Source organism: Nestor notabilis, unplaced genomic scaffold (assembly GCF_000696875.1).
Source record: "Nestor notabilis isolate BGI_N333 unplaced genomic scaffold, ASM69687v1 scaffold2862, whole genome shotgun sequence".
Lineage (NCBI taxonomy): Eukaryota > Metazoa > Chordata > Aves > Psittaciformes > Psittacidae > Nestor > Nestor notabilis.
The window spans coordinates 25,734-45,623 of record NW_009918608.1 but is presented as its reverse complement, the minus strand read 5'-3'; the positions used below and the strand labels follow the sequence as shown (position 1 = coordinate 45,623).

The 19,890-nt window shown below is 35.3% G+C and overlaps 1 protein-coding gene across 1 annotated transcript in view; it reads right to left on the bottom strand.

The window, feature by feature from the left end:
• The window catches only part of LOC104402019 (follistatin-related protein 5-like), a gene marked incomplete at its 3' end in the record, with an annotated part of 190,619 nt that extends 171,621 nt beyond the window's left edge, over window positions 1–18,998 (bottom strand). The window contains exons 1-2 of the mRNA XM_010009784.1: window positions 18,876–18,998; window positions 2,433–2,466 (exon numbers count right to left, since the gene is read on the bottom strand). Coding sequence (XP_010008086.1) covers window positions 2,433–2,466; window positions 18,876–18,998 — 157 coding nt within the window. The remainder of the gene's footprint in view (window positions 1–2,432; window positions 2,467–18,875) is intronic.
• Window positions 18,999–19,890: the final 892 nt, after the last annotated feature.

Genomic DNA, 19,890 nt, shown 5'->3' with positions numbered 1-19,890 from the left:
CTGCTGAAGTCAAAATGCATTTGATTGTAATTGTGTTGCAATACCCTCCTCATAAAAACAGTCTTAAAGAAATTCTTGATAAAAATCAGATACTGAAATAGTGATATCAATGGAAGTTATGAGGCACATCAGAGATTCCAGTTTCATTTGGTAGGGATCTTTAACATGAGCTGTAGTTGTCCTCTGAATTGAGACTAAAACATTGGTTCTGAGAGTTTCAGAACATTTAAGGAAGCACAGAAAATGCTTTTGTCCTTTTACCTTATACGGTATCTGCCATATGTGGAAAGAGTAAGGAATATTGTTAGAACCCTGTCCTAAGACCCTGGAGATAATCTAATGTACTGATTTGGGCTGGGAAAGGGTTAATTTTGCTCATGGTAGCTAGTATGGGGCTATGCTTTCCATTTGTTCTGGAAACAGTGCTGACAATACAGGGATGTTTTCATTATTGCTGAGCAGTACTTACTGCTGAGTCAAGGCCTCTTGCGATTCTCACCACATCCCACCAGTGAGGAGACTGGGGGTATACAAGAGGCTGGTAGTGGGGACAGCCAGGACAGCTGACCCCAACTGACCAAAGGGATATTGCATAACATAGGGCATCATGCTCTGTATGTCAAGCTAGGGAAGAAGAAGGAACGGAGGGACATTCAGAGTTATGGCATTTGTCTTCCCAAGAAACTATTACACAAGTTGGATTCCTGGTTTCCTGGATATGGCTGAACACCCGCTTGTCAATGGGAAGTGGTGAATGAATCCCTTGGTTTGCTTTGCTTGCGTGTATGGCTTTTGCTTTACCTATTAAGCTGTCTTTATCTCAACTCCCAAGTTTTCTCACTTTTACTGTTCCAGTTCTCTCCCACATCCCACTGGGGGGACGAGAGTGAGTAGCTGAGTGGAGCTTAGTTGCCAGCTGGGGATAAACCACAACATTTACCTATCTCACAAGAACATGTGCAGAGCACAACATATTTAGATACTGTACGTGAAGGGTAGCTGCTCATTGATGGTGATAAAACATTAATTTAACTTTGTTTCATCCAAACCAACCAATATTTTAGAAGAAACACCTTCAAGATCTTATATGCCTTAAGTTACAAGGCAAATAAAACCATCTTTCTGAAATTTTCAATAACATGGAAAAAGAACATATGAAAACAAATAAGAAATTTAAAGAATATGAAAAAAGAAGGCAAAAAAAAAAAAAACAACAAAACCCCAGCCACAAAGCAATCCCCAAAAAACATTAAGCAAATGAGAATATCTGCATGTATATCCCAAAGCCTACTCCATGAATTAGTAGTCTTCCAGACCACTGCAATCTTCCAAGTTGAATTGTTAGTATAGACAGACACACACACAGCAGGAAGGAAGTTTAGTAGACTGAAAATTTTCTCAAAAGATGTTACAGATAGAATCACAACAAATTCTGTGCAGCTGGGCACCAATATCACTGCTTGTTTGGAGGTAATGGATATTTCCCTTCAAGTAGAGTTGAACGCTTTCTTTTGGTTGTAGTTGTGGGCAATATTTTGTAAGCTTTTGAAAATTGTTTCTGTGGTTAGTTAACTAAACTAACAACTAATGAATATGGTGGTTGAAACTGAACGGGTTTTTTTTTATATTACTATGCACACTCTTCAAATGAAGGAGCACAGATCCTTCAATGATGTAAATCATCATATCATCATGAATAACATAATCGTCCTGATGCAGCTCCAAACAACCATCAGATTTAGCTTGTTTTCAGATGCCCATGTCCAGTCTTAGTGGGAGGGAAAGCAAGGAAATTGAGGTTAATGAGTACTGTGTTACATAAATAACTGAATTAAGAACAGCTAACTCAGGTGATATGATTAAGCATGAAATCAGCAATTTGGTTTCCTGAATTCCTCTAATTTTCTTGAAACAAGGCTGGGTTTTTAACCTGGATATTCTATTTCATGCCGTGTTTAGTTACTGGCACAGAGTAAGATGCAGTGAAAGTATAAAAAAATTGTATGCAAAACACACAGCTAACACTAGTTTTGCAAGGCAGCCTACTAAGGATGTGATCAATTTGTGCATAAATTGTAATCAAATCCAGTCACAGATTTACTGAATGGAGAGGAAGAAGCTAAAGTGACAGTACTGATGTTTCATTGAAGTATAATAAGCATCCATAGCTAAGGACACAAACTTGGTGAAAAGCCGTGCAGCCTATGCCATCCAGAGTACAGCAGTCAGCCTTGTTCATCTTAAGCAGAGTTCCAAAAAATAGTAGCTTATTCATTTACTTTCTACATTTTATCCCACTTCCTGGATACAGTTTTGTAATTTCAAATACCAAAATACTCAGCAAAGAATCCATCTGCATAATAATTTACCAACAATGGATGATTTGTGATAATAACAAGAATCTCCACATTTTGAAAATAAGTAACACTTACCTTTATTTCTTGAGCTTTCCTGATTCTTTTCCTGCTGCAATTAAAAGTAGAAAAATATATTATTTAAAGAATTAGTTACCAAAAAAATCATAGACATACAGATCCAGAAGAGACAGTCTAGTTCACCCTCCTTCCTGCTCCGAGATAAAATTAGCTATACCTTGCCTGCTGCAGAAAGATTCCTATACAACCTGTTTTTAAACTCACCCAGTATTTTTCACGTTTTTCACAACGACAGTGATTAAGCACTGGAACACATTGTCTAAAGAACCTGTGCAGTCTCTGTCACTTTATCTCTATCTTGGGAGATCCTCATAATTCAACTGAACAAGACCCTGTACAACCTGGTTAGAACTAGATGATCTTAAGGTCCTTTCCAACCCTAACTATTCAATGATTCTAATTTTGAAGTTACATCTGGTTTAAGCAACTGGTTTAGCTAGGTAACTGTAAAGGCTGCTGCCAGCTTAAATTGTTCCATGACATAAAGAGGGTGTTCCAGAACCTTGTAAGACCTCAAGCAGTGCTTAACTGTCCTCAGTTCCATTCTGAATTAAAATCCCTTACACTATAAATAATATCTTTTTTCTTATTTTTCCTGACTTGCTTGCATCTCAGTGAACATACAAAACATTTCAACTTTTAAGCAAAACAGTCATCTTTCTTGCTTGAGTTATCTCCCAGTCTTCTCTTTCTATGTTTCAGAATTTTTTAGTATGTGTTGCCTAAAGCATTCTGATATTCGAGTGCAGAGTTGTCTAGAACTAAGAAATTTTTTAAACACATCAGCTCTAAAACTGCATCAGCAACACATAACATATATTAACATATTTCAAAATAGCATTTTGCTTCCAAAAAGATAGAATTACATAATTGATTCACAGTCAACAGATTTTTCACTATAATTCCCTTAGTTGTTCACTCTAATCCACCAATCTTTTCCCATAGCAGTGTTACCTAGTTACTTCTCATCTTTTTTCTTTTCTTTAAAATACTACTATATTATTTTTCTGTAAAAATGTGTTTAAAAATAACATAAAAATACATTAGGAAATAACAGGAAAAGATTACTTCTACTGAGGCAACACCACACAAAAATGGATATGAACTTCCATGTTTAGAAAACATCAGCTGATAAACCTTCTGAATCTTTTTTTGAATAAGCAGACAACCATTTCCAGCTTCAAGATTCCATTAAAAAAAAAAGAAAGAAAGAAAGAAAGAAAGAAAGAAAGCAGTAAGTTTATTTAGTTCATTTACCAAAGGACTCACTTTAAATACTCTGAAACTACAACTAAAGTTGACAGGTCTTCTGTTAATTCATTTTGATTTCACTGACACACATCCTGTTGTTTGCTTGGCAAACACTGAAGGATTATTTACCACTCAAGCAATAACTGCTACTACAGCATGTTCTATTTGTATTTTTAGGTTTATTTTGGTTTTTGAATGAAAAGTTATGTCTTCAGAAATGGTGAAGTCCATACAACAGGGAAGTTTGAAACTATGTAACTCAATACATTTTCCTTAGTAACACATTTGTACACGACTGTGTGCAACATTTGTACAAACCGTATACAACCTTCATATCACCTAATTGAAAATGAATACAGTAAGCAATTTGCTGCATAACCTAATATTCAGTGTTAAGTATACACTGAGCTAGTTGTCTCCAATAACATGAAAAACAAACTATGAGAATTTACTCAAGTCACTAATCTGTCCCCAAAATTTGAAACTTCAATTTTACAAGAGATGTTCTTTGTTCCGGGTACTGCAATTCTTCAAATATTTGCTGCTTTAAAAGGTCATGCCAGCAAAAATGTCTTTGGGCATAGGGTAAATGCAAACCACTTGTATATTTCTTTTTCTATTACAGGACACCTTTTATTTTTTTTTTAAATTTGAATAAAAAGATGCAATCCGATAACATCTATTTTTTTGGCTTTTATTGCAATTTATAAGGGATATTTTTAACATTATATAACTTATTGATAACAAAGAGTATACTGATCACACTTCCGTACTAAATGCACTTTTTTATTCTATCTATATATGCCAAGGACTTGTCATTATGATGCTCATGTCAGGTTCATTTAGTCTTGAATATGTCCAGGTTGTACATATAGATCTACAGAAAAAAGTTAATGCCTACACCAATACATATATCTTTTAATAGTATACCTTTTCATAGAATCATAGAATAGAATAGTCAGGGTTGGAAAGAAGCTTAAGATCATCTGGTTCTTTTGATAGCATTTTTCACAGTTACCAAGCAAATAATTTCAAACTAAGGGTAATTACCTATCCTTATGAGTAATATAGAAAAACATCACCTGAAACTAATTCTCTGCATTCACATAGCTGTTTAAACTTCACCGAGGAGATTGGAAACTGACAAAAAAGAATAAAACTATAATCAATAATATAAGAGGCTTTTATAATTCATCAAGACATAGAAACGTTTAGCAACCATTAACTTACACAATGACACCATCTAATCTTCAAGCTACTAAAATGTATTGTTTCAAATTTTATCATTTGATAAAATAATATGGGTAGTCGTGCAAATTGAGAAAGGAACAGGGAAGGAAGAGGGAAGGAACAGGGAGAGGACTTCCTGTCTTTGCAATAAAATATGGTGTACTAGACTGTAAAGCATTTTCATGTGCTTAATATTTCCTAAATACAATGAATGGTATTTCCGGAAATACAGGATATGATATGACATGACAGGCTGAATTTATAAATAACTTTAAAGCTCTGATTTCATGCCATTCTGATTTTCATGCTGTGCTAGAACTAAAACAATAGTTTTAGTATTGCTTAACTCCTTTGCAATTTCTTCTGAAAGTACAGTCAGTATTTGGTTTAACAAATCCATCTAGGACTTTCTTCATGTCTTCACAAAGGAGAATTTGTTTTTATTTTAATTTTATATCTTTTAAGAGGTCAGAGAGTGAAACATTGCAGTTTATATGCTCCATGAACACTGTTTAGTATCACAGAGCTCACTAGTCTTTATTCCTTTCCTTTGGTTTGCAATTACAAGAATGGAATTTTTTTCCAACAAAGCTGCAAATCCTATAATGTCTGCTGCTTACAGTACAATAAGTAGATTCTGAAGACTTAATCCAAGAATTGACTCCTAGATCAGAGTAGCCTTGCAGGAAAGCAATCTTAAAAATCAAATTCTGGTTTCAAAGGAGAAAGAAAACGCTATAAAGAACAAGAAGGACTTTTTACAGATAACAGTGCAAGAAGTTTGGCAAAGTTAGGAGAGGTGGAAAAAGTGACTCTGATGAAATTTTAAATAAAATAAAAAAACAACCAGGGTTTTCCATTTAATTAAATACATTAAGATTTCACTGACACACACCGCCCCCCCCCAAAAAAAAAAAAAAGAAAAAATTTCAAGAAAAGAGGCAATAGCAGAAAATATTTTTTTTTTAAGACACTATATTTTCTAATATCTTTATTTTCTTTAATATCAGCTGAAGGTTTTTTAACAGCTTTTCATGACTTAGTTTTCTCAAAAGACTCAAATTTTAATTTTAAGCTGCCATTCAATCTAGTAAGAAAAAAATTTGCTAGCAGATCATAGACCAGCCTCAGTGTGATATGCCTTGGGCCAGCAAGACCCTTGGTAGCAGCAAAGTGCATCCAGATAGAAAGAGAAGTCTGTAAGCCTCAAGTTATTTCAAGATTAACCAGTGATTAGATTGGGTGTAGCATCTCTGAACTGTGAAATTAACCTTCTGCCTAGGGAAAGCCTACTATAATATCAGACTTTTCAACTGAAAACACAGAGTGAAAAAAAGAATACAGAAAAAGTTATACTGAAGGTGCATTAAATATACCTTCAGATTTTCCTCATTATTAAAAGATTAAGTCTGTGAATTAATTTATGTAGAAAACAACTACGATGCAATGACTTACGTTAGTGAGTAAATGTTACAAACACCTGTAACTTCAAAAAATTAAGATCAGATCCTCAAGGAAATAGGAACTGTTCACCCAGATGGGAAACAACCAAACCAACCAACCAACTCTCAGACACATGGAACATGAGAGAAGTAAAGAAACAATTGCTCATCATGACATTTTACACACATTTCTGTTGATTTCTCCTGTATTGCATTATGTTACATAAACAAGGTATTTTCACCTCACTTGTTAACAGTCAAACAAATGATAAATAACGCTGGAATGGTTAAATGAACCATAATGTATATTGTTCTCTATTGGTATGAGTCATCTATAAGCAGAACAAATCATCTTGCATTCCAAGATTTTTATTTTTTTTAGTAGCTTCTATATAACAGTTTTGAATTTAACAGTTTCCAACCAAATTAATCAGAGTAGTTGCGTGGCTTTGCATGGTCTTGTGTTGCATCATATTTTGTCAGCCTGACAAAATGTATCCATGCGGAACATACTAGAACCGTAAAGAAACCTTTCTTGTGTGTCCAACAGACTGAATTCAATGTAAACTTTTCAAAGTGCAGTGGATAAAAGTGGAGAAAATGTCAAATTTTCTGCTGTGTTTGTGAACTAAAAAAGATCATGGATGACTAACCACACAAATTGCTATTCTGGCAAATCATAAGTTATAAACTATTTGCAACATATACAAATTAGGCTCAGTAAAGAAACTGATTTAAATAGGAACAGAAATGCCTTTGCAAGGTGTAAAAGCTCTTTTTCTAGTGCTATTTTCTCTTTGTCTTAACGCATAAATAGTATCAGTATCTCTTGAAACATCCTAACATTTTGACATTATCATTGTTCAAAAATGACGTATTTAGTAAATAATGTTGGTATAGTATCAAATTTTATCTAGAAGAAGTGCTTCATTTTAGCAAAAGGGAAGCAGAGCAGAATGGTCAAAGGGACTCTTAATGTGCAGTGATTCCAAACAAGGTACACAGCTATTTATAGAAAAGACTAGTGCTGCTCTGTAAAGGTAGGTAATATTCTAGGACTAAGAAAATCCACCAGGCAATTTAGAAACAGTAAAGCTAGGTTTTTAGCCTCATTTAAATATGTATGATGTGCACTTTCTTTGGTTTTTCCTTTCTGAAAGAAGAGCTGGTTTTATAAACCATGGATGGTGCACAGAAGCATATTGACTTCCACTTAATTGTGTTTTAAAAAGACAAACTACATACTTGTATTGCGTCTAGAACCTCATTTGTGTCTCTGTCTGAAACATCTGCTGAGATCTGGATATGTGTCTGCCAGAATGGGCTAGTGGTAAAGAACCTTATTTCTTTCTTCTAAAATTCAGGCAAAGTCTTCTTTTCCATGCTGGCTGTATTTAGAAATAATTAATGGAATTCTTAAAACAAACAAAGTGCTAATTAGTCTAAAACATATGGTAGATTGTCCTTGATATGTGACAAAAATTAAAATAATTTAATAAACATAAACCTCTAATTACAGAAACTCTGCTGGAAGAGGGAGTGCAAACTTATTTGCTTGATTAACATTTTATAATGAAAATTTTTCATCAGTTGTATCAAAGTGTAGTTAAAATGCAGAAAATTAGGTTTGTGTTCATTATCTTTAATGTTCATTCTGTAGTGGGGGTACTTTGTTACTACCTAGTAACTTAAAATATAATTAAAGGAATAATTGTTATTAAAGATAATTTTTCATTGAGAGAAGTACCAAGACAATTCTTTCTACCAAGCTGTTAAAGCACACACAAGCTATGGTGTTTGAACAATGCATATTAGCTTATATTAATACAACAACTTTAATTACAAGAAATCTGAATTTTACGTGTAGAGAAACTTCTTATTCATGGATGAAACAGTAGTGTGGTCACAGCTGAGATCAAGTGCACATACAGCACAAAACAATTTGGTAAACTATTCCCAGAACCAATTTGGCCACTGACATTAGGCTGAACACTTGTGCTTCAAAGAAGTTTCACAGAATCAGACTTCATCAGACTCTCAGCAACTGCAGTACAATAGCAGTTTAAACTAAAAATGCCTGCAAAGCAAAAGCAACAACGTTTACGTTGGTAAAGCTGTTCTGTTAGGAGCAGTAAACAGGGACTTGCTTACTACAGTAAGGAAGAAAGAATGAGCAAAAATGGATTCATTTTCCTGTTGCTTTTTTCAGAACACTATTTACTAGAGAGAGCTTTGTAATTTAGTGCTTGCAGCAGGATTCTTGCACTGGTATTCCGCATACACAGCCCAGTCTTGTTAGAGACAGCCACCATTTATGGCAGCAAATTCTGGGAAAATAATACACCACAGGTTGTTCTTGTATCAATTAACACATCACATGAATTTAAGATTGTGTGAAGAAAACAAGACGTGGAGCAAAGTAGCTAGGGAGAAAAAAAATAAAATATACAGCTGTTGAAGTTTTCAGAAGTAATGACATTCCCAGGATTAGGTATTACTAGATATTACAGTCTTAAAATAAGCCTTACAGGCCACTGGAGAAAATCTGATGAAATCTTGAATTCATGAACCCTTATGGAAATGGACCCAACAGCATTTGGGAGGCCTAGATACAAGAGTGAAAGATTTGTTTCATTAAAAAATGGAAATTAAAACAAACAAACAAACAAAAAAAAAAACCAAACCAAACCAAAAACCACCAACTCCACAGAGGTGGGAGGAACTGTAAAATCTGCTAATTTGCTTCTTGGTTTGCTGATTTAGAACCCCAAGGAATACAGAGAACAATCACTGCAGACCCAGAAAGGGGAGTATAAAGCAGTTGTTCCTCTTTGTGTGCAGCAAATTACAGCCCCTCAAAGTGAAGCAGAAGCAGAGAAGAAATAACAATATGCAGAAGTTCCATATCAACTTGTCTATACCTATATACTTTTAAGAAAAACTATCTCTAGACCAGGCTTCAACAAAACACGCACTTTCTTCTGTCTGCTTATCAGCTATGGAAGTCCTACACAAAGACTAATCCACAGTTTTTCTATTTAGGCATTATTGCTCAGATGTGTTGATAGGGCACATACTAGTCTTAAAGGAATCTTTAGACCATGTAAAGCAGAGTGGAGGAAAAACCTTCGTCTTCAAGGTGAAACAATTGCTCTGGGATAAAGTTACAGTCTGCCTCTTAATGTTCTACAGTACCAACTGAAGTAGCTTCATGCTAATGTCACAGTAACGTTGTAGACACCAAATGTATACACCATGTATTACATTCAGTGAAATAATCCTTTTCCAAAATAGGCAGAGAGAGAAAGATTAATGCATTTTAAAAGCAACAATTCTTCTGTCAGAGTTGTTCATGATTCACATAGACACATTTCGTAAACTGCTGCCTAGTGTAAAAAGACCTGCGTGCATCAGGCTGCAGGCAGCTCCCAAGGGAAATAAGCACCTTAGAGTTAGGCCTATACAACCTGATTACTATAGCAGTTGAAAAGAAGCTGAGAAAGAGGTTTGATTTTTCTCTTATCTTTGAATTCAAGAATCTTAAGGATTCTACGGGTTCAAGAAAACAGTAAGCAAAGGCCAAATACAGTCTTTCTTCCATTTTACTGAAGTAAAGAAGGGCCTGTTTTCCAAATTTTGTCTTTTTAAAATGGAAAAAAAAAGAAAATCTTCATGCTGGTTTTAAGGATCAATTCTTTCATGGGCTGTTACCCTTTTATACACACACTGCTTTCATCAGGGCAATTGTCCTAAAACAACTGGCCACAGTTCTGAGCAAAATGAGAAACAGTAGTAATAATTTTTTTTTATTTTTTTTTTAAACCCAACAGAACATGCAAAGAAGTTACTCTGGGTAATTTCTTAGGCAGCTCACTCTTACAGAAATACAACATAACTTATTTAATATGACTTCATACTTTATTTGTTGATGACTGACCAAATACATGTTTCATAGTACATGACAGTACTACCAGTGATATATGGCTGTGCAGTGTTGCTGATTTTACGGTGCTTTAATCACTAAAACACTTAATCCATGGTTTAAACAGTGGAAGAAGAATATACTTTTGCATTGAAATATGTACCACAAAGACCAAAACACCTTATACACAGAAGACTGTATAAGCCAATTTATGTAGTTAAATTCAGGCTATAATTCTCCTTAGCTAAATTGGAGGAGCTGTGAATTCTACATAAATGATAGTTATAAAGTAGTAGATTACTGCTATTTGTGCATATTTTGCATTAAACTTGAAACGGTCACTCAGGGTAGAATTACTTTCCCATGTATAGACATTGTAAGACATACTTTCTTCCAGCCTACCAAGAAAGAATGAGAAAACACAGGACAATGGAGATAAGGTGCTGTAGATAAGTATATTCATCTCCTCTAGCACATAAGCTAATCATATTCAGTGTATATATTTATTTTGACAGGAGGCAATACTGTAGCTTACTAAATGATCACTGGAAATTCTAAAGGACAGTATTTAATGGGTATCCTATTATTTTTCCCCTCATGAGAGCTCCTCAAAATCCTGGTACCCTCGCAGTTACTGAAAAGTATTATATTTCCTGATAATATAATGGGTTTTTTTCTCCCCCCCCCAAAAAAAAAACCAATATAGATGAATCTTAACTGCACAATTCTCACTGACATTGATGGGAGTAATTTACCTAACCCACCCCCTAAGAGGCTTTTTTACTGATATTTTGCTTTATAAGCAATGGAGATAAACTCAAAGAGCTTTCCAGCTACAAAACTCTCAAAAGGAAAGGCTACTATACACCATGTTTATTATTTAATAATATTTGGATATTGATTTTTGCATATTATTTTTCACATTATAAGCATACGTCTATGCTACAGGATATTACCTTCATTTTAACAAACCAAGATACCAAAGGTCAAATAAAGATAATAAAAGTCACCATCTTCTACGTAATGAGAATAGCTATTAAATCCTTGGAAAAAGTGGTTGAGAAAAAGCAGCGGTGGAAAAGAATAAAATAAAACATTTGGCTGGTAGAAAAAAAAATTAAAAGAGATTGAACTTCATACAGAGTAGTCTTGATCTGAAGGGTCAGAGACAGCAAGTAGGGCATGGGAAAACAGCCGGATCCCATAAACTTAATGCAGCAACGCACACTTCAGGTATCTGAACTCTTCTATAATCTCTGAAATTAAACCTGCACAAATCTGAGCAAAAGAAAAGCATCCCAAGTAATATGTAAAACAAATAACCTTCTGGCTTTGTTTTGCTTTGATTTTGATTGCAATTTGTGACAATGATTTGCCATTGTAACAGAATATGGAAGGAAAAAAAAACACTAACCAAGAATCTGAATAGCTGATATAGATCGTGTATGCATCAACTCCCAAACACCAGAAAGGCACAAAACCATTGTCTTACCTATTCAGAGGCTAACTGGAAATATTCTTACTAGAAAGCAATGTGAGAAGGCCAAGCTGAGTACTACAGAAGATAATTACACTACCTCCATCAACCACTACTTTATATATTACTCTCTGTTGCCAAGCTGACAGGTGAAATTAAAAAGGCAATGTTAATCAGAAGGTAGATAACACACGTGGATCTTGTCACCTCTTAAAATAACTGGGTGAGATTAAACTTTTCCATAGTGGTGATTTTCAGTAACAGTAAATAGAGATAGGCACAGCAAAAAGTTCAGTGCAGTAGTAAAGATGAACCTTTTCTTCCTCATTAGCCCCAAGGATTTGACTAAAAGTTTACAGCTATGTGTTGCTAATGAGTTAGCAATGGAAGCATCAGCAGGCAGCTTGAAAGAACTTCACACCTGCCTTAATTCCAGACGCAGACATTCCTGCCCCAGACCCCCTAAAGAATGACTACTTGGAAGGAAGACGGTAGAAGAAATTTTACAGATTTTACAGGCAGCTTCCTAAGACTTCTTAAAAAAATGCTTTGAGCATGTACTGAGAGATAGCAAAAATAACGTTTAATTGGTAGCAGCTTATTAATATACAATTATTGTAATGGGACTTCAAAAAAATTAGCCATGCCTGTTGAATGCTATTGCCCACAGGAAAAAGCAGATTAGAATGCAGAATGTACTACCTTTCCCTGAGAAAACCAAAATAAAATTTTGTTTCCTAAGACTTCTTGACTACGGTTAGACAAAAGATTAAGGAGGGAGGTGGAAGAAAGTGAGCTTTGTTACTTAAATGAAATCCTGGAATTTGCATAGGACATAGATACTCTGCTCAGGGAGCCTCAGAAGGAAGAAAAAAAACCTTGTTACCTTAGAGCTGAGAGCAGCATTGACATGCTCAGGAAAAGCTCTGTTCTTAGACCTCAGAACTCACTGCTGCATATTACTGCAATGGATTTTTCTACCCTCTCTCTCTCTAGAACAGAGGATTTTAGACGATCAAATTTTATAACTTCTCAGTTCCTGCAGGCAAACAAGCTTGCCAGATAAACACTGTGAACTATAAACCTTAGGTTGTTTGGAGACCAGATCACACAAAGAAAGCTCAGGCTTCTTTTGAATCCTGAAGTACTGCTGTGTGCGCATTCCTTTTTTGGCTATGATACATTAAATGAAAATAAAATCATTGAACACTCAGCCTGTCTGTATTTTACAGGCGTTTCATTATAACATGGAATGTGCTATTAATTGAGGGATAACATTTTATAACCTTTAGGCTGAAACCTAAATGCAGAACATGTATTCTATGCTTTGTGCTTATACATCCAAATTTGTCTTTAATAAACTGGAAGTGCATGCTTATGCCACTGCCTGCTCTCTTGCTTTGTTTCATTCATACGAAATCATCATTGTCTAAACACCTCTAAACTGGACCTAATCCTGAGGCCTAAATTAATGAGAACTGAACTGCCTGATTTAACAGCAACAGTAATAAGGGAGGGAGAGGGGAAAAGGGAGAATGGCAGGTTTTTCACAGGAAGTTAAAAGAACTATTTTAGTCTGGAGAAATAACTCAGACAAGAGTGAGCGTTGCACATCTGACTCAGATCCCATTAGCTGTTTGGTAAAACACAACAAAACAAGGACAAGGCTGCAAACGGTTTGAATCAATATGGCAAAATCAGTTGTTACAAGATGTCCATGAAAGCTGTTAAAAACAAAGCATGTCACCTTTGCCGTACCCTCTGTACACATACTCGGCTGTACTAAAAAGCTTGCTCCTGGTGAAAGCTCCTCCCCAGGCCCAGGCCCAAGACCAAGCTGAGGCTGAGAACCAGGCCTAGGCCAAATTCCAGGTTTCCTCAATTTTCTCTCTCACCTTTACACAGATTGCCCTGACCATTGCTCTTCATCCCCTGCCCACTACATGCTCGCTCTTAGGTGCCCATTACAACGCTGACTGTAATGAATGCAATGGTCTTAAATCCACAAGATCAAAATTAGGACTAAGTAAAAGCTACTCAGGCAATGACAACTAGGTTAGCAATCTTCACGGATTGTCCTGAGAGACTAAAACCAAACAACTCCCTACCCATAATGCTATCATTCACATTGAGGCACTGTGCTGATATTATTTCCCCTAAACCACGGCAATCACCTGGCTTGTAGAGAAGGGTTGTCCATTCATGTGTTAGATACACAGAGTTGGCATGCTCTGGAATAACATATGAATGTACAGGCTTGCTAATATTCCATTTATCTCTGACAGTGAATCAGAAGCCAACAGTCAGCATTCTGTTGGCTGCTGCCTGCTTGTTTATACCTGGAAATCTCAGAGTGTACATTTCTTCACTGAAGACATTGCATAAACATCGCTCTCGCCATGCAAATTACAAGAAGATTATTCATTAAGATGCTACAAATTCTTCCTAATGATTTCAGGTGGGAACCTGGGTACTAAAAAATTGCTTACAATACTTCAGAAGAAATGCAAGAAGACTCCCAAATGGAAAGTCTCTTACAAACTTTTTCAGTGTTTTGACAAATGAAGAACTAAGGATTAACTGGCTTAACAAGAAATTCACATGCTATTCAGACATAATCATGCAAGTGTAAACTGTGGCAGTTTAACAAAGGAAGGGGACTGAAAACAAGTTTTCAGAAGTGCTTTGAAACATTTCTTCTACATTCTAGTTCAAGTCAACTCATCTCTTCCTGGTTTTGACTATTTCTTATATAAATTATGCAATTGAACATTTGATCTTCATCGCTATTATAATGGCCATGTTAATGAACATTATAATAATTATAGTTTGGGCCATAATTATAATTTAGGCATGAACTGCCGCAAGTTCTTAGACTTATATTTTATAAATTACTGCAGATTTTATGTTAGAAAATTTCCAAAAAAGATTAACCTAATACTTGGAAGTCAGCAGCTCATTTTAGGTACTGGATATTAAGAATTCCACTGTAATACTAAAGCACTTGCAACTAATGTGTAATAAAGTTAGAAAACCTTTTTATTAATACAGCATGTGATACATTACAAAGTCTGCTGAAAAATCGTTTGTTATTTCCTACAGATCAAGTTAAACACCAAAAAACACATGTCTAGACAGTAAGATATTGCTGCATATTTAAAGAATAAAAAGAGCAACGTTGGGAAATCGGCATTGTCCATAGCATTAGATCTAACTTTTGGTTAGTGCCAAAACATGGCAACTTCACATACTGTCAGATTGCTCTGACATTAGCCAAGGAAACACTGCAACCCAGACTCAGAAGTTAGCTATCTATACACTTAAAGCATATTTTACTATGATTTTCTGCAGTTTTAACAAAAAAACCCAAAAAAACCCCAACAAAAAAAAAGAATATTGGAGACTGTACAATAGTGGTTTCAATTGCCAGTGAAAATGCTGGTTTCTTAAAGGCAGCACAATTATCTTCTAAAGAAAACCTGGATGCAGAATCTCACACACTGCAGCGCTGAAAATTTCTATGCGTTCCATACAACTGTGGCATAAGAATTAAATTAGCTATACATTCTATTCTATTGAAAGTATCACGAGATATCACCATAAAATTGCTGAAGTATCAGTTCTTCTATTTAATCTATTATAAGCAATCTAAAAAGACCCAAAAAGAAAGCCAACAGTATCCTGGGCTGCATCAAAAGAAGTGTGACCAGCAGGTTGATGGAGGTGATCCTGCCCCTCTAATCTACTCTTGTGAGACCTCACTTGGAGTATTGTGTCCAGTTCTGGTGTCCTCAACGTAAAAAGGACATGGAGCTGTGGGAGCAAGTCCAGAGGAGGACCGCGAGAATGATAAGAGGGCTGGAGCACCTCCCATATGAAGACAGGCTGAGAAAGTTGGGGCTGTTCAGCCTGGAGAAGAGAAGACTGCGTGGAGATCTCACAGCAGACTTCTAGTATGTGAAGGGGGCCTACAAGGATGCTGGGGAGGGACTCTTCATTAGGGACTGTAGTGGTAGGACAAGGGGTAATGGGTTTAAACTTAAGCAGGGCAAGCTTAGGTTAGATCTAAGGAAGAAGTTCTTCACAGTGAGGGTGGTGAGGCACTGGAATAGGTTGCCCAAGGAAGTTGTGAATGCTCCATCCCTGGCAATGTTGAAGGCCAGGTTGGACGGAGTCTTGGGTGACATGGTCTAGTGTGAGATGTCCCTGCCCATGATCTTAAGGTCCTTTCCAACTCTAACTATTCTATGATTCTATGAAGAACTTCTCAATTTAATTCATCATGCATTTTACTGTCAACCCATTAAAACGGTAGATTGAGGAATGTTGTCTCTTTTGTGCTATCTTGACAATCAGATTTTCTAATTCTGAATGTCAAGATTTTCTAAAAACATTTTGTAAATGAAAGATTTTGTAAAAACTTTATTAAAAACTTTCATAAAAGATTTTTTTTTAAAAAAAATCTAATTTCTTTTTAAATCCCTTTAAACCTTTCAGTAAAATACCACAACTATTAAGCTGAATATATAAATCGTAAAAATATATATAAATAAGTTATATTTTATTATAGGTCATTATTTATTATGTATTATAATGAATCACAGAATAGCGGAAGAGACCTCTGGAGGTCACCTTGCCTAACCTCCCTGCTCAAGCAAAGTCATCTCTGGGCAATTTGCTCCAGTGCTTGGTCCCCTTCACAATAAAAAAAAAAAATAAATTAAAAAAAAAAATTCTTACATGTAAAATTTTTGCACACAATTATTTTTTTCGAAGTAATATGTAAGTACCAACAGAACTGGTTGTCTTTGCAGTCTCACATTTGGAGTTCCTCTGGTTGGACTACCATCTAAGTAGAATAAATTCTGTTTTATTAGAGGAAGAGGAGTTATGGGGGGAGGGTGGTGGTTTGGAGCTTTTTTTTATCTTTTTTTATTTCAAATCTTTGCACTTACAAACTTGCATATGCATTGCTTGATCAAAGAAAATGTAACTCTGCTGGTATTCATTATCATCTTCCGTTTGTAATAAGTATTCTACTCTCATAACTTAATATAAACACTTGATGTATCAAGTGTTTGACTGAAGCAGGAAGTCTTCCTTAATATATTATTTATATGTTTTGAATAAGTATATCTGTGCCAGAAGTTGTTTTAAAAATTGTCTTCAGAAAAGTTTTGCATTCTTAGGTTTTTTTATACTAATATGTATCCACAATACCGAAAGCTGAACTATACTCTAAACCATTTTTTTTCATCTAGAGATACTGCCTAGGAAAAAAACCCAACGTATTTTCTTTGGTTTTCTTCAGAATGAAGTTTTATATCATGCCTCATCATTCTTTTTTTTTTTTTTTTTTTTTTTTTTTTTTTTTAACATTCCTTATTGTTTTTTTTTTTTTTTTTTTTTTTTTGTATTTTTTATAACATTCATTTTCTTTCCCATTAAGCTTTATTGTTTTTCAAAATGCAAAATCTATTTACAGGATGTTCCATTTGCTTCTGTTCTGTATGTATACATATTTTTGCATGTTTTTCAAAAATATATAAGGAATGAAAACTATACCTTTCATGTGTGTATATATATACATATATGTATGCGGATGCTGGCACAAGAGCATGTGTGATCCAGCCAATATTATAATGTTTAGGACAGCCTATTTGAAGTATTATATGAGCGTTATCAGAGGATTAGTTGCACATACAATCATTAATCACAATCATCTTCATGGTATTGTTCTGGGGTTTTTGTACATGTGATTTCTCTCTCACATGTTTCATTACTAGTCTATCTCATTCATTCTAGATTTCAAAATATTTTACTTGTCCTATTTTGTTGCATTTTGTTTAAGCTGGCAAATGGAAGTAAACTGATGAGACAAAGTTTCTGATTTTGCAAAATATTTGGTGTAAACACCTATGTGCTTATATAATTACATATTTCTTTGTCTGGGGTCTGATGTGGTCTTTATTCTGCTTTAACAGCATTCCCTAGGGGATGAATAATTTTGTAATGAAATTTAAATTTTAATATTTTATTTTCCACTTGTTAAAAACTTCTTATATTTAACCCAAATAGTATATAATAATCAGCTAATAGGGAAATACTTTACTTGTTTGAGAACTCAGCTGTCAGTTCCTCCTCCTTATATGCTGAGACAGAATCACATGACATTGGATAATTTTTTCAAACTGAGGACCAAGAAGAAATAGTTTTCATATTTTATAAAACTATTGAGAAATCAAACTAACTAGATCTCGAAACATTAATAGAAACTAATATTTAGAGTTTCTAGTTGAAGCACGCAGGTTCAGAAGAAGGGGAAAAAGAAGTTCTATCATCTTTGTTGTCCTGACTGTAGGCCTTAGGTATGACCCCTCAGATATTGCTTCCATAACTACCATGCCAAGAGGAAACTAAGAAGTTGATCAGCTAGCTTCAGACAGCCCATGGAGATACTACAGCCCTTTTCTTTGTTTTACAGAACCACCACAGCAGTTTCCCTCCTAGATACCAGAAGGGCACCAGGATTTCTTAGCTGACAACTGTTTCAGCAGTCCTGGATCCATGCCAAAAGTGTGGCAAGTGGACAAAATTTGAATGGCATACAGATCTTGAAGCTGGGGAACCCAGTATCTCAGCAAACATCTGCATTATGCCATGGCTCAAAACTCCTAAATTCAGCGAGTGCTGTGAACGTCTACCTCATGCAGACAAGTTTCTGTTGAACAGTTAACTTCAACGCTATGTTTCTTTGACAGGCAAGTCTGGTTGCCGCTTGGTCTGAAATCCAGCAAGTACTGGGACAAATCACTGCCTCAAGCAGATGCTGAGAGTTGCTTTAAAAATCAACCTCTCCTGGCTCTCTCTCCAAGTTTCTGTTGATACACATAAGCCCCGTTAGAAGAGAGTTTAGCTCACTATCTTTGAAAGGTTGCTGGACTTTCCAAATCAAACCAGCACCTCTTTACTTGCCAAATCAAGTGTCTATTTTTGCAGATGTTGTTACTGAAAAAGTTAATTCTGAATATTACTCCAATCAACACAAACAAGGCTGGTGTGTAATTTATCCCTCCATCATGGAAGAAAAGCCAGAAGTGCTCAAGAATAATCTGTACCTTGTGGCGTAATCTTACTAGGGGCTGATAAGGCCGAAAGTCGTATCCTTCCTTGGCTGGCCACCCGTCTGTTCCCAGCAAAATACATCCAAGAAGTAAAACAGCTGACCACTGCATAAACATCTTTACAGGTCTGCTCCTGTCAAAATAAAATGTTAAAGTTCAGTGACAGACTGCAGTAGTACTTCTGCACAAGTCATATCACAAAAGTTTACCATACTGATATGCCATGTGTGGACATGAACAAATACCACAGAAATAGGGTAATCCATCTGGCACAAATAGTAAAAAGAAAACAAAGGTACTAGTATTTTGAACCACAATATCAATTAGGTTGTGCTGAACTGAACGTTTTGTTATCACTGTTCAACACTCATATGAGAGGTTTGCTGACAAAATAACCAGGAAAAGCCTCAGAAAATATAAGACATAACAGAAAATCAGTGGTGAAAAATTCAACAATTTTTCACAAATGAAGGAAAAGAGATGGTTATCAATCACATGTTCATCAGCATTTTCTTTTAAATACAGTCTCCTGTGATGTTCTGTTCACAACCTAAAAGTGTAAAACACCTAGCATACATCTATTATCATCTTTATCTTGCCAGCACTAAAATCTTAAATGTAAGCAAAGCACTGTATTTTCTGCCAATATTCTGGAAAAATTTTTAGATTGCATTATTGAAATCATGTATAGTCTATAAGCTTTATTGCATATGCCAGCATTATATTTCCAATCTACTAAGTAAACTCCCCACATCTTGCCCCAGAATTCACTGCAATCAAGTGCAAAATTCAGGGTAGATTATTTGAAAAACTTTGCTTAGATTAGTATTGATTTTTGGTAATGTTTCAGAATCCTGCAACTCATGTTGCAGATGACCTGAACTGGCAAAGCTCTACCATGGTAAATGCACCAGCATTCTATTACTTATTAGAAACAAATCCAAAATTGCAAGTGACCTCTTTAAAAACTATTAGGTTGTAGGATATGTCCGCAAACACTCTTGTATTA